Source organism: Nansenia antarctica (genome assembly GCF_963989245.1).
Source record: "Nansenia antarctica genome assembly, chromosome: 1".
Lineage (NCBI taxonomy): Eukaryota > Metazoa > Chordata > Actinopteri > Argentiniformes > Microstomatidae > Nansenia > Nansenia antarctica.
The window spans coordinates 69,425,146-69,437,645 of NC_137674.1; the positions used below are offsets into that span (position 1 = coordinate 69,425,146).

The following is a 12,500-nucleotide window of genomic DNA, read 5'->3' on the forward strand; positions in this document are numbered from 1 at the left end:
AATACCCTCTAACAGAAGGTGTTTATCTGCCCACTGCACCCATTCAACACACTCTGTCATTAGCATTACACTAACAGTGTGTGTGTGTGTGTGTGTGTGTGTGTGTGTGTGTGTGTGTGTGTGTGTGTGTGTGTGTGTGTGTGTGTGTGTGTGTCGTCGGTTGGTGACCACATGTTGGGTGAGCTGCAGACCGTTCAGTACAGAAGTGTTGATCTCAAACCATTAGCCTTTATGGGGAATGGGTCGGGTTAAACCCTGGGTGCCTCTATAGGGAATGGGTCAGGTTAAACCCTGGGTGTCCTACTGTACTAGAACCTGCTTGATAAGAACCCAGAGACAAGCTCCCCCCTCTCCCCTGTCCCTGGCCCCTCTCCCCCCTCTCTCTCCCCCCTCCCTGGCCCGTCTACCCCCTCTCTCTCCCCCCTCTCTCTCCCCCCTCCCTCTCCCCCCTCCCTCTCCCCGCTCTCTCTCCCCCCTCCCTCTCCCCGCTCTCTCTCCCCCCTCCCTGGTCCCTCTCCCCGCTCTCCCCTCCCTGGTCCCTCTCCCCCCTCCAGCCCTCTCCTAGCTCTGCCTGTAATGGCGCTTTTCCTTTGACCAGACCAGTATGGCTCGGTATGGCACGCATTTGAAAAGTTTGGTACGGTACAGGTAGGATACGCTTCTCCATTATACACAACGGTAGCGAGCGGCGACAGTAGAAGGAGTTAATTGTCATAAGAGCACTTAATAAGTGCCGCTATACAGCTCAACGGGGGGAAATGCGATAAGAATTATGTCAAAATGCAGCACTATCATGCACAGATCAGCCTTAAAACATGTAACTTAAGATGACGTTTATATAACGTTAGACAGGGAGCGATGTATTTCTACGGAAAGGCTGTGCTTGACGCTCCCATTGGACTGACGCCGGGGCTCATACAATCTCCGCGTTTGTTATAGATACGAGTGCTCCGGTGTCTTGCTGGTAGTAAAATATATTTATTTATACAGCATATGGATGTTACGTGCCTGTTACTTGCCACTTTCAGTTCTAGTAGATCTAGTAGTTCTAGTAGATCGCGCAACCAAGGAATCGCCGAAATGTGTTAAAGGGAGCAAGACACGAATCTACCGGCATTTGGCTCATGAGTGAACGGCGAAAATGCCTGGTCGGCACAGCTTGGGATTCCATGGAAATTACAGGGAACTATGTGTGAAAGAGGCTTGAATGTTGAAATAACAGTAATACCATATTCATTGATAAAATTACATAAGGGATGAAAGGGGGGGATGGCAGTTTTTGAAGGGGGATGATGAAGCATGCTGGACTGAGGAACGGTCTAGCATAGGCATTTTTGTTATGCTTGTTGTAAATAAAAGTTATATGATGCATTGAAATGACATTAAACTAAGATAATAAGATGGTTATCATCATTTTTCAAATCATTATTAATAAGTAATTGCAGAAAAAGTAAATGACATTTTCCGAGAGCGAAATCTGTTGTGGTATTTAAAAATGGCGGTTATGGACGATTTCCATTGATCAATCAACGGTCTGCAGCATCACACGTCACACACAGCCTGTCACGAAAGTACCGAAAGTACCCCTCTCGAACTGGAACTAAAAACGGCACGGGAACTTCGGCCCGGTACGGCTCGGTTGGCAGTGGAGAAAGCAGAACAAACCGGGCTCACACGGTACGATACGGTAGTGGAAAAGCGCCATAAGGCTGTAAGGCTGTAGTCAGCAGAGCCTATCTGCAGCTCCCAAATCTGACGTCAGATCAGATTTTTACGACCGGCAGGCTGCCAGTGTGTCAGTGTGTCAGGGTATGAATGACCCGGTTAATGAGGCTGTTAAATCTGACCTGGGGCCAACTGGTAGTGCTGATAGGAGCCAGGGAGGCCCCTGGAGGCAGGCCTGTTATCAGGTGTCCCCAGGGTCCCTGCCCTCGCCCCGTTAATGGATTTATTATCACTGAGCTACCTATCAGCCTCCCTCCATCCCTCCTTATCTCTCCCTCCCAGCCTCCCTCTCTCTATCCCTCCCTCTCTCTATCTCTCTCTCTATCTCCCTCCCTCCTTTCTCCCTCCCTCCCTCTCTCCCTCCTTATCTCTCCCTCCCTGCCTCCCTCTCTCCCTCCCTCTCTCTCTCTCTCCCTCTTTCTCTCTCTCCCTCCCTCCCTCCCTCCCTCTCTCTCTCTCTCTCTCTCTCTCTCTCCCTCCCTCTCTATATATCTCTCTCTCCCTCCCTCCTCCCCCACTAAAACACATCTGTGATTGCATGCGTGAAGAGAGAGGGACACTTCACTGGAATGAGATTCTAAAGTACTCAAACACAGTGTTTTCATATTCCATGTTGAAATTCCCTGTGTGTGTGTTTGTGTGTGTGTGTGTGTGTGTGTGTGTGTGTGTGTGTGTGTGTGTGTGCGCGCGTGTGTGTGTGTGTGTAGGACCACCACAGTAGAACATGGTAGACGTGTTGATGCCACCATGTTTAATTGGACCATTATCAGCCGATTGAGGAAATGACTGTTTTTAAACACTTACCTGTCACAGCCCTTCATTTAGAGGCGTGTGTGTGTGTGTGTGTGTGTGTGTGTGTGTGTTTGTGTGTGTGTGTGTGTATTTCTGTCTGTGTGTCTGTCTCTGTGTGTTTGTGTGTGTGTGTTTGTGTGTGTGTGTGTGTGTGTGTGTGTGTGTGTGTGTGCACGCATGCGTGCGCACGCTTGTGTCTCTGCCTACCTGTGTTTGTCTCTGCCTACCTGCCTGTGTGTGTGCATGTCTCTCTAACCCAGTTTGTCAAATTCAAACTTACTGAGCGCCAGGCTGAGGTTTGTGAATAAAATCTGGGGCCAGACATTTAGTACAATGATATTGGAGAAATATAAGTAGGCTAGTAACTGTATTACATTTAAAAATATTGCATGGATGCACAGATGTTATGAAATAACCATCAAATATTATGCTTTTTCCATGTTTGACGGTAATTCTTACCGGCAAAACTGATTAATAAAGCAAAATAGTATTTATCAAGTACTGAACAATGTTTTTGGATAAAATGATAACTGCACAATTACATTTGCATCACAGTAGCCTACTTTTGTCTCTAACAAAATAACAAATACCGTCTTTGTTACCAGCATTGATTAATAAAGCAAAATAGCATTTATGGAATGCTGAACAATTTTTCTAATAAAATAACAATTAAACAAAACCCATTTGGATCACAGTAACAACAAATAAGGTCAAAATAGTCAATGCAACAAGTTGTATCTCGTTTGTATGGCTTACTTTGGAAACTTGAATACAACAATAGGGACTATAATGCCAAGTCTGAGCAAAATAGGCATTGTGCTTTTTAGTTCAACAAAAAGTCAAAGAATTAAAACGCAACCTTCAACAACAAAACATGTTTACTCGCTTAAACAGACCATATGAGGGAGCTGTGAATGCAAGCTTTATAATAGTGGTGGACATAGAAACAGCATGTAAGCCGTTCACAGAGGGAGAGTTTATTCAAAATTCCATTGAAAAGGTATGTGATGTTGTATGCCCCGACAAGAAGCAGGCATTTGCAAATATCAGCATGTCCCGAAATACCGTGGCTAGCTGGGTGGGTCAGCTGGCCTCCAACTTACAGATCCAGCTAAAAACTAAAGCCAAGGAATTTGTTTCGGACACTGCCCACCTTTCCATATTCATCTGGGGGGTGGATGCTCAGTTTTCCGTCACTGAGGAACTTTTGGATATAAAAGCGATTCATAGGACAACAACAGGACATTTTCACACAAGTGGTGCATCAACGAAACAATCCATGTCCATATTTCCATAATGCTCATGCTTCGTTTCGAAATGCCTCCAAAGATTATACTCTTTGAAAATGACTCAAAATGCTAATGACTCTTGACAAACGAGACACATTGGCCTCTGTTTCCCTTTTCCTCTGTTTTATTCTGTTTCCCATCTTTCTTGAAATTGTCGATATTCATTGTCCACTTTTCTTTTTTGGCCATTGTTTATGCTAGCTACTTTTGGAAAGGTAGATTCATTTACGTTGTTTATATGGTGGCCTAGGAGCGAGTTAGTGCCTCCAGCGTTTCAATGTTGTATTGTCACGGATGTAAATTTAAACACCAGACGTCAGTGCTGTGTAAGGTAGCGGTCCATGTCTCTCTAACCTCTCCTCCCCCCCTCCCTCTACCCCCCCCCCCCCCCCCCCCCCAGACATCAGTGCTGTGTAAGGCAGCGGTCCATGTCTCTCTAACCTCTCCTCCCTCTCTCCCCCCCCCCCCCCCCAGACATCAGTGCTGTGTAAGGCAGCGGTCCATGTCTCTCTAACCTCTCCTCCCTCTCTCCCCCCCCCCCCCTCCAGACGTCAGTGCTGTGTAAGGCAGCGGTCCATGCGGGGGTGATCCAGGACCAGCTCGGGGGATGGGTTTCCGTGGAAACGCACAAAGGCCTGAGTCACTACCCAGCCACCAGAGCCAATGGGATCCAGTCTAAAGAGTAAGTATACAGCCAATAGTAGAGCTGTGTGTGTGTGTGTGTGTGTGTGTGTGTGTGTGTGTGTGTGTGTGTGTGCGCGTGTGCGTGTGTGTGTGCGCGTGTGCACCTGTGTGTGTGCGCCTGTGTGTGTGTGTGTGTGTGTGTGTGTGTTATGTGTTATGTGCATGTGTGTGAGAGAGAGTGTTCCCTTCCACGCATCACAATGAGCCCCGTCTTACGATTTCTACCTCCACAAGCCTCCCCCTTAGAACACCTGTTACCTACCTAACCTCCATGAACATCCTTGACTCTGGGCTCACCAGCCTCCCTCATCAAGCCCCTCTGACCCTCTAAATCACCAGCCTCCCTCATCAAGCTCCTCTGAGCCTCTAAATCACCAGCCTCCCTCATCAAGCTCCTCTGAGCCTCTAAATCACCAGCCTCTCTCCTCAAGCTCCTCTGAGCCTCTAAATCACCAGCCTCTCTCATCAAGCTCCTCTGAGCCTCTAAATCTCCAACTGCCAAGTCACCCTGTAGCTCCGCCTCCAACTGCCGTCTGCAGTCGCTACTATTCAAATGAACAGCTTTGATGTTTTATAGTCTAACAACTGACCAACTGCCAAAGAGTTTCCAAGTGTTCTATGTGGTGTTTACCTAGCAACAGCACTTTGATTGGCTACAAAATGAAGCATCATCATGTTTTTGCTTTTTTAAAGATAATTTTTATGAATGTGTAGACTTTGACAATTATAATGCTAATTGATTAACAGCATTGTTCCCATGCCCCCACCCCCCACCCACACCCAGATCCCCAAAAATATAAACACCACACATCTGAATAGAAGGCGTACGTTATTCGACAAACATGAAAATCAGAAGACATGCGTCTAACGGATCATCACAGGTTTATGTTCAGATGTGGCCCTCTTAGGAGGGGGGGGGGGGGGGAGGGGGGGGGGAGGAGAGAGGGGGGCGAGAGGAGGAGTGGAGGGAGAGGGGGGGGGGGGGAAAGGAGGAAGGGTGGAGGAGGGGAGGGGGGGCCGGGGAGAAGGGGTGTAACACAGTCGTGCGCCTCTTTGATATCCTGTCAAATGTTTGTCAGAGAATCCTGCTATAATTGTTTTTTTATTAAGCCTGGGAGAAATAACCATTAGTCAAGATGTCTGGGGTATTAGTTTAGGGAGGGCTAGGGTTGTCATTGATGAATAACCCATGATAATCTACTCCATAACTCACGCATGTAGAATAGATTTCTGCGACACCCCGCCCCAGCCCCCCCCCCCAGGCCTATTGTGTGTAGACATTATGAATCCATTGTGTCAAACACAAAGATATGTCCTAATATATACGGATGAGGTCTCACACATCACATTACTATTGATCTGTGTCAGCCCTCATTGATTGGAGGAGGGGGGAGTGAATCTGGAATATTCTATGAACCCTTTGTTCTCCTGACCGCGGATGTTGGTCTGTAGACGGTTGCTGGTGTTGTCCCTGATGAGCTTTGTTAAGACTAACGTGATTATACCAGCCACACGTGGGTGAATTATCTATAATATATTTCAATATATTATATTATTCAGGGTCTCCGACCCCTTGCCTAATACCAAATTCCAACAATTGACTGACAAGTTGATTGCATGACAATAACACAATTATTTTGTTATTTATTATTATTATTATTATTATTATTAATATTATTATTATTATATATTGCGAGTGAATTTGCACCTCATTCACACTGAGAACCCTTCATCTGTAGCTCCACCATGTTGTCATGGTGATTCGTTCAAATTTGCCACAGCCCACCCCCCTTACCTGCCCCAATGAATTGTGGGACTAAAATCATAAAGGACTTCCTGGAATGGTGTGCAGTGAATTCATACACGGAAGGGCAAATCTAGTAAAGACATCCTGGTATTTTAAACAGACTCTGTGTCTTTGGCTCTGGGCAGGTCTTCACCTTGGACTCCATTTTGAAGGGTTCTCTCACCATCACACACACACACACACACACACCTCACACGCTGCTGCGTTGTTGGTGTACATGCCCAAGCCTCTGTCTCCCAGCGCTAACACTTAGCACCTAGCCTCCAGGGCCCCAAATACCTGCGTTGTGCCACAACTTGCTAACAGCTAACAGTAACACGCTGCGCTGTTTAAACAGCTGGTATGTTAAACACGCAAAGGATTGATTGGTTGTTGTGTTACAACAAGTTAGACTTCCACCACTTCCTCGTTACGGGAGAGAAGCCTTGTGATTGGCCCGAACCGGGAAGGTAGTAATTTACACATCAACAGCGGTGGAGTCTGTCACTTTCACTGTTCACATCACGTCACGTTCAGACAGACACAGAGCTATGGTGAGCGACCGGTATTGAGCCTGGTCCTTTTGCACACTGTATGAGACTCTTGTTAGACTCCTGAGCTTAAGTCACTAACAATACTCTGATTGGCTACAAAATGAAGCATCATCATCATCATCATCATCATCGGTGATTAAAGTCACCTTCGGCACTCTGGAACGTTGACAATTCGGGCGACTTCCTTCACCCTTTGCACTGAATGAGTGAAGCTTAGGCCTTAGTGGAGGAAGCTAAGCCCTCCTACTCATAATCTCCCTCTCTCTCTCTCTCTCTCTCTCTCTCTTCCCCCCAGAGTGTGTGATATTGATCACGTAACATTCCCCTGAGTCAGTCTCTGTCCGATCGGGACGAGAGGATCAATAACCTGATTGATAAAGACTTTCCTTTGTTGGAGATGGGATCATGTTAAACCAAGACTAATGTAGGTCTGTTCCAGTGGAGGCTGGTGGAGGTAGAAATCGGGAGGCTGGCCTCACTGTCATGCATGGAATGGAATGAGGAATGTCCGGTTGTACCTCCGACAGCCTCCCCTCCTTCAGACTGTTTGGCTGTGTGTCGCTTTTAAATTTACACTTCTGGCGTTTAGCAGACGCCTTTATCCAAAACGACTTACGAAAAAATACATTTGTCTAAGTAAGTGAATCATCTGCCCATCAGTCATCGTAAGAAACAGTAATCTATGTTAGGGCAAGGGGCCGTTGGCAGTCACGATGCTAGAAGAAGGAAGAATGGGAAGAATGGGGCGGATGTGGCGCAGGAGGTAGAGCTGCGTCTAATGATCGCAAGATCGGCAGATCGGTGGTTCGAACCCCGGCTGGCCACAGGTCGAGGTGTCCTTGAGCAAGACACTGAACCCCAAATTGCTCCCAATGAGCGGGCCGGCGCCTTGCATGGTAGCTTGCCGCCATTGGTGTGTGAATGTGTGTGTGAATGGGTGAATGAGAGGCCGTTGTAAAGCGCTTTGGAATAATGCGCTATATAAGACAGTCCATTTACCATTCAAGAATGACTTATTAGATGATTAGATTCAACTTTAGACTTGAATACTTGAGTACAAGTACTATACAACGAAATGCAGTTTAGCATTTTTAGAAGGTGATCCCTGTAGCTTCAGACAACCGCTCCAACTGTTGACTGCAGTCACGACTATTCAAATGAACACGTTTGATGTTTTTAAGGCTGCGTTCGTAAATTCGCTCTGGAAATCTGACCATCACTCACGGATCGCCTCTTGTCCAATGAAATTTACTTGGGCCCTCTATGACGTTGAACCCAGTGTGTGCTCCGGCACTCTCAGAGCGTATTTACGAACGCAGCCACGGTTTAACTGACCAACTGCTAAAGAGTGGGGGACACTCCCCCACCTCGAGTGTTCCAAGTGTTCTATGTGGTGTCTACCTAGCAACAACACTCTGATTGGCTACAAGATGAAGCATCAACATCGACAACTTTTTTGGTGCAAAGTGTTGACAGCTTTATTCCCCCTCGGCACCCGATGAGTTAAAAGCAGCAAAGCCTCCCCCCTCCTGCCTTGACACACCTTGTTAACAGGCTGATATAAACCTAAGAACCACCTCTGCTCTGGGAACAGTTCAAAGAGAAACACATCAGTCCAGAGGGGGTGGGGGGAGGGGGGGCTATGAGAGGGGGGGGATCTTTGTGAGGTTGTCGAGTGATGAGTGATAGAAGCTGAGAAAAGATACAATTCCCCCAATCAGTCCCCTTTAATTAACACCATCAGTGGCATCTTCAACTGGTGAGTGTGTGTGTGTGTGTGTGTGTGTGTGTGTGTGTGTGTGTGTGTATGTGTGTGTATGTGTGTGTGTGTGTGTGTGTATGTATGTGTGTATGTATGCGTGTGTGTGTGTGTGTGTGTGTGTGTGTGTGTTGGGGGTCGTGGTGGTGGAGGTGACGACCCTGAGATGTTCCTTTGTGGTGACTGATGACAGAGGAAGTCTGCTAACTTTGCTCACAGCTCAGCACTGATGAATATCTCCTCTTCCTCTTCTCCTCTTCTCCTTGCTCCCCCTGTTTCTGTCTCTCATAGCGGTTCTTTGTCCGAAGCCCTCTTCACATTCGTCAGTAACGGTAAGAACCGGGGTCGCCCCCCCCTCCCCTCACGGTTTGATGCTTTCATCACTGGTGTGTCTGACTTCTCAGGCTTCTTATGACACATCACATCTCTTCACCACACACACACACACACACACACACACACATACACACACACACACATACACACACACACACACACACACACACACACACAAAAACATGTTTTTATTTCATTTGATTTATGGACACTTGCGACAGCACGCGCTGAGTGAGGCATCTGAGCGACAGCATTTCAACTGATGTGTTAGCTGCTGAAAACGGGAGGTTCAGCTGTGTGTGTGTGTGTGTGTGTGTGTGTGTGTGTGTGTGTGTGTCTTATCTCTGGCTGAAGCGTGGGAAGCGTTTTATCTGAAGTGAGTTTGTTTGTCTGGCAGAGACTCACCTCACCTATCAGGTTTACCTGTGCAGACAAGTACCGGCTATCTCACACACACATACACACACACAACCCAGGGACACTCCCTAAAGTGATCGTTACAAAACACACACACACACACACACACACACACACTCACACACAGACACTCACACACAGACACTCACACACAGACACTCACACACAGACACTCACACACAGACACTCACACACAGACACTCACACACAGACACTCACACACAGACACTCACACACAGACACTCACACACAGACACTCACACACAGACACTCACACACAGACACTCACACACAGACACTCACACACACACACACACACACACACACACACTCACACACAGACACTCACACACAGACACTCACACACAGACACTCACACACAGACACTCACACACAGACACTCACACACAGACACTCACACACAGACACTCACACACAGACACTCACACACAGACACTCACACACAGACACTCACACACAGACACTCACACACAGACACTCACACACACACTCACACACACACTCACACACACACACACACACACACACACACACACACACACACACATACACACACACACACACACACACACTCACACTCACACACACACACACACACACACACACACTCACACTCACACTCACACACACACACTCACACACTCACACGCAAGCACCAGGGTCTTAAATCTGATGCGAGCTGCTATCGGGAGCCAGTGCAGAATGCGAAGGAGGGGGGTGACATGAACAAATTTGGGGAGACACCAGACTGGCAGCAGCATTCTGCATGAGCTGCAGAGGTCTGATGGTGGAGGCAGGGAGCCCAGCCAGGGGTGTGTTGCAGTCGTCAAGGCGGGAGATGACCAGTGACAAGGGTCAAGAGTTGCGCTGCTTCTCTGGTGAGGAATGGTTGTGTCCTTCTGATGTTGTAAAGGAGGAATCTGCAGGAGTGTGCTGTCGCTGCGATGTTCTCCGCACAGGATAGGCGGTTGTCCAGGATCACTCCAAGGTTCTTGGATGTCTGGGAGGGTGTTACAGTAGAGTTCAGAGTTACAGAGATGCGCAGGTCTGAGAGGATGGAGAGAAGGATCTGGTGGTTGACTGTGTTGAAGGCAGTGGACAGGTCCAGGAGAATGAGAACAGAGTTTCTCAGGAAGCTTGAGCAGAGTGGAGGGCCTCCGTGACAGCAAGGAGAGCAGTCTCAGTGGAGTGTCCAGCCTTGAAGCCGGATTGGTGGGGGTCCAGAAGTTCCATCTTCCGGATATAGTCAGTCAGTTGTTTAGATGCAGCTCGTTCAAGGGTTTTGGAAGGGAAGGAAATACCGGGCTGTAGTTGTGGACAGAGGACGGGTCAAGGGTAGGTTTCTTCTTCTTGAAGGCAGCCGGGACAGATCCTGTGGATAAGGAGGAGTTGATTACGGTGGTAAGGTAAGGAAGGATGTCGGAGGTAATGGATTGGAGAAGAGGGGAGGGGATGTGATCGAGAGGGCAGGTGGTTGCCCGCTTGGATGTAATCAGTGTGAGAATCTCATCAGGGGAGAGGGGGGAAAAAAGTGATAAGCCAGAGACCGAGTGTACAGCAGAGAGTCTGGAAAGGGTGTTAACAGCGTTGGTAGGAGGAGAAAAAGTTCTGCTAATGTCATCAACCTTTTTTTCGAAGTAGGTGACAGTCATCGACAGACAGGGAGGAAGGAGGAAGGGGAGGAGGTGGGTTGAGGAGTGTGGAGAATGTTGAGAACAGTTTTCTAGGTTTAGAGGCAGAAGAATCTATTTTGGAATGATAGTAGGATGCTTTAGCAGCTGATGCAGAGGAGGCGTAGTTGGACAGGAGAGAGTGATAGAGGTTAAGGTCATCAGAGAGGCCGGCTTTTCTCCATCTTCTCTCAGCTGCCCTGAGTTCTTCCTACAAGCATGTAGCGTTTCCTCCCTGGTTGGCCTCTAACCTCTAAGCTCCACCCTGGTTGACCTCTAACCTCCTCCCTGGCCTCTAACCTCCTGCCTGGTTGGCCTCTAACCTCCTCCCTGGCTTCTAACCTCCCTGTCCTCTAACCTCCTCCCTGGACTCTAACCTCTAACCTCCTCCATGGCCTCTAACCTCCTCCCTGTCCACTAACCTCTAACCTCCTCCCTGTCCTCTAACCTCTAACCTCCTCCATGGCCTCTAACCTCCTCCCTGGCCTCTAACCTCCTCCCTGGCCTCTGACCTCCTCCCTAACCTCTAACCTCCTCCCTGGCCTCTAACCTCCTCCCTGGCCTCTGACCTCCTCCCTAACCTCTAACCTCCTCCATGGCCTCTAACCTCCTCCCTGTCCTCTAACCTCTAACCTCCTCCATGGCCTCTAACCTCCTCCCTGTCCACTAACCTCTAACCTCCTCCCTATCTTCTAACCTCTAACCTCCTCCCTGTCCTCTGACCTCCTCCCCGTCCTCTAACCTCTAACCTCCTCCCCGTCCTCTAACCTCTAACCTCCTCCCTGGCCTCTAACCTCTAACCTCCTCCCTGGCCTCTAACCTCTAACCTCCTCCATGGCCTCTAACCTCCTCCCTGGCCTCTAACCTCTAACCTCCTCCCTGTCCTCTAACTTCTAACCTCCTCCCTGGCCTCTAACCTCTAACCTCCTCCCTGGCCTCTAACCTCTAACCTCCTCCCTGGCTGGCCTCTAACCTCTAACCTCCTCCCTGTCCTCTAACCTCTAACCTCCTCTCTGACCTCTAACCTCCTCCCTGGCCTCTAACCTCTAACCTCCTCCCTGGCCTCTAACCTCTAACCTCCTCCCTGTCCTCTAACCTCTAACCTCCTCCCTGGCCTCTAACCTCCTCCCTGGCCTCTAACCTCTAACCTCCTCCCTGGCTGGCCTCTAACCTCTAACCTCCTCCCTGGCCTCTAACCTCTAACCTCCTCCCTGGCCTCTAACCTCCTCCCTGTCCTCTAACCTCTAACCTCCTCCCTGGCCTCTGACCTCCCTGGTTGGCCTCTAACCTCCTCCCTGGCCTCTAACCTCCTCCCTGGCCTCTAACCTCCAGGTTGGAGTCATGGTACAGGAGGTGTTAGTCAGAGACTCCTCTCCCATGACTCCTCGCACAGGAAGTCCTCCACAAGACATGATGGGGGGGGCAGGGTGGGTGTGTGTGTGTGGGGGGGGGGGCTAGATTTCCCAA

The 12,500-nt window shown here is 48.7% G+C and overlaps 1 protein-coding gene across 1 annotated transcript in view; it reads left to right on the forward strand.

Annotated features, from left to right (window-relative positions):
- The window catches only part of dcbld1 (discoidin, CUB and LCCL domain containing 1), a gene marked incomplete at both ends in the record, with an annotated part of 50,199 nt that overhangs the window by 17,090 nt on the left and 20,609 nt on the right, over nt 1-12,500 (forward strand). Inside the window, 2 exons of the mRNA XM_080525558.1 lie at nt 4,355-4,488; nt 8,881-8,975. Of these exons, the coding sequence (XP_080381684.1) occupies nt 4,355-4,488; nt 8,881-8,975 (229 nt within the window). The remainder of the gene's footprint in view (nt 1-4,354; nt 4,489-8,880; nt 8,976-12,500) is intronic.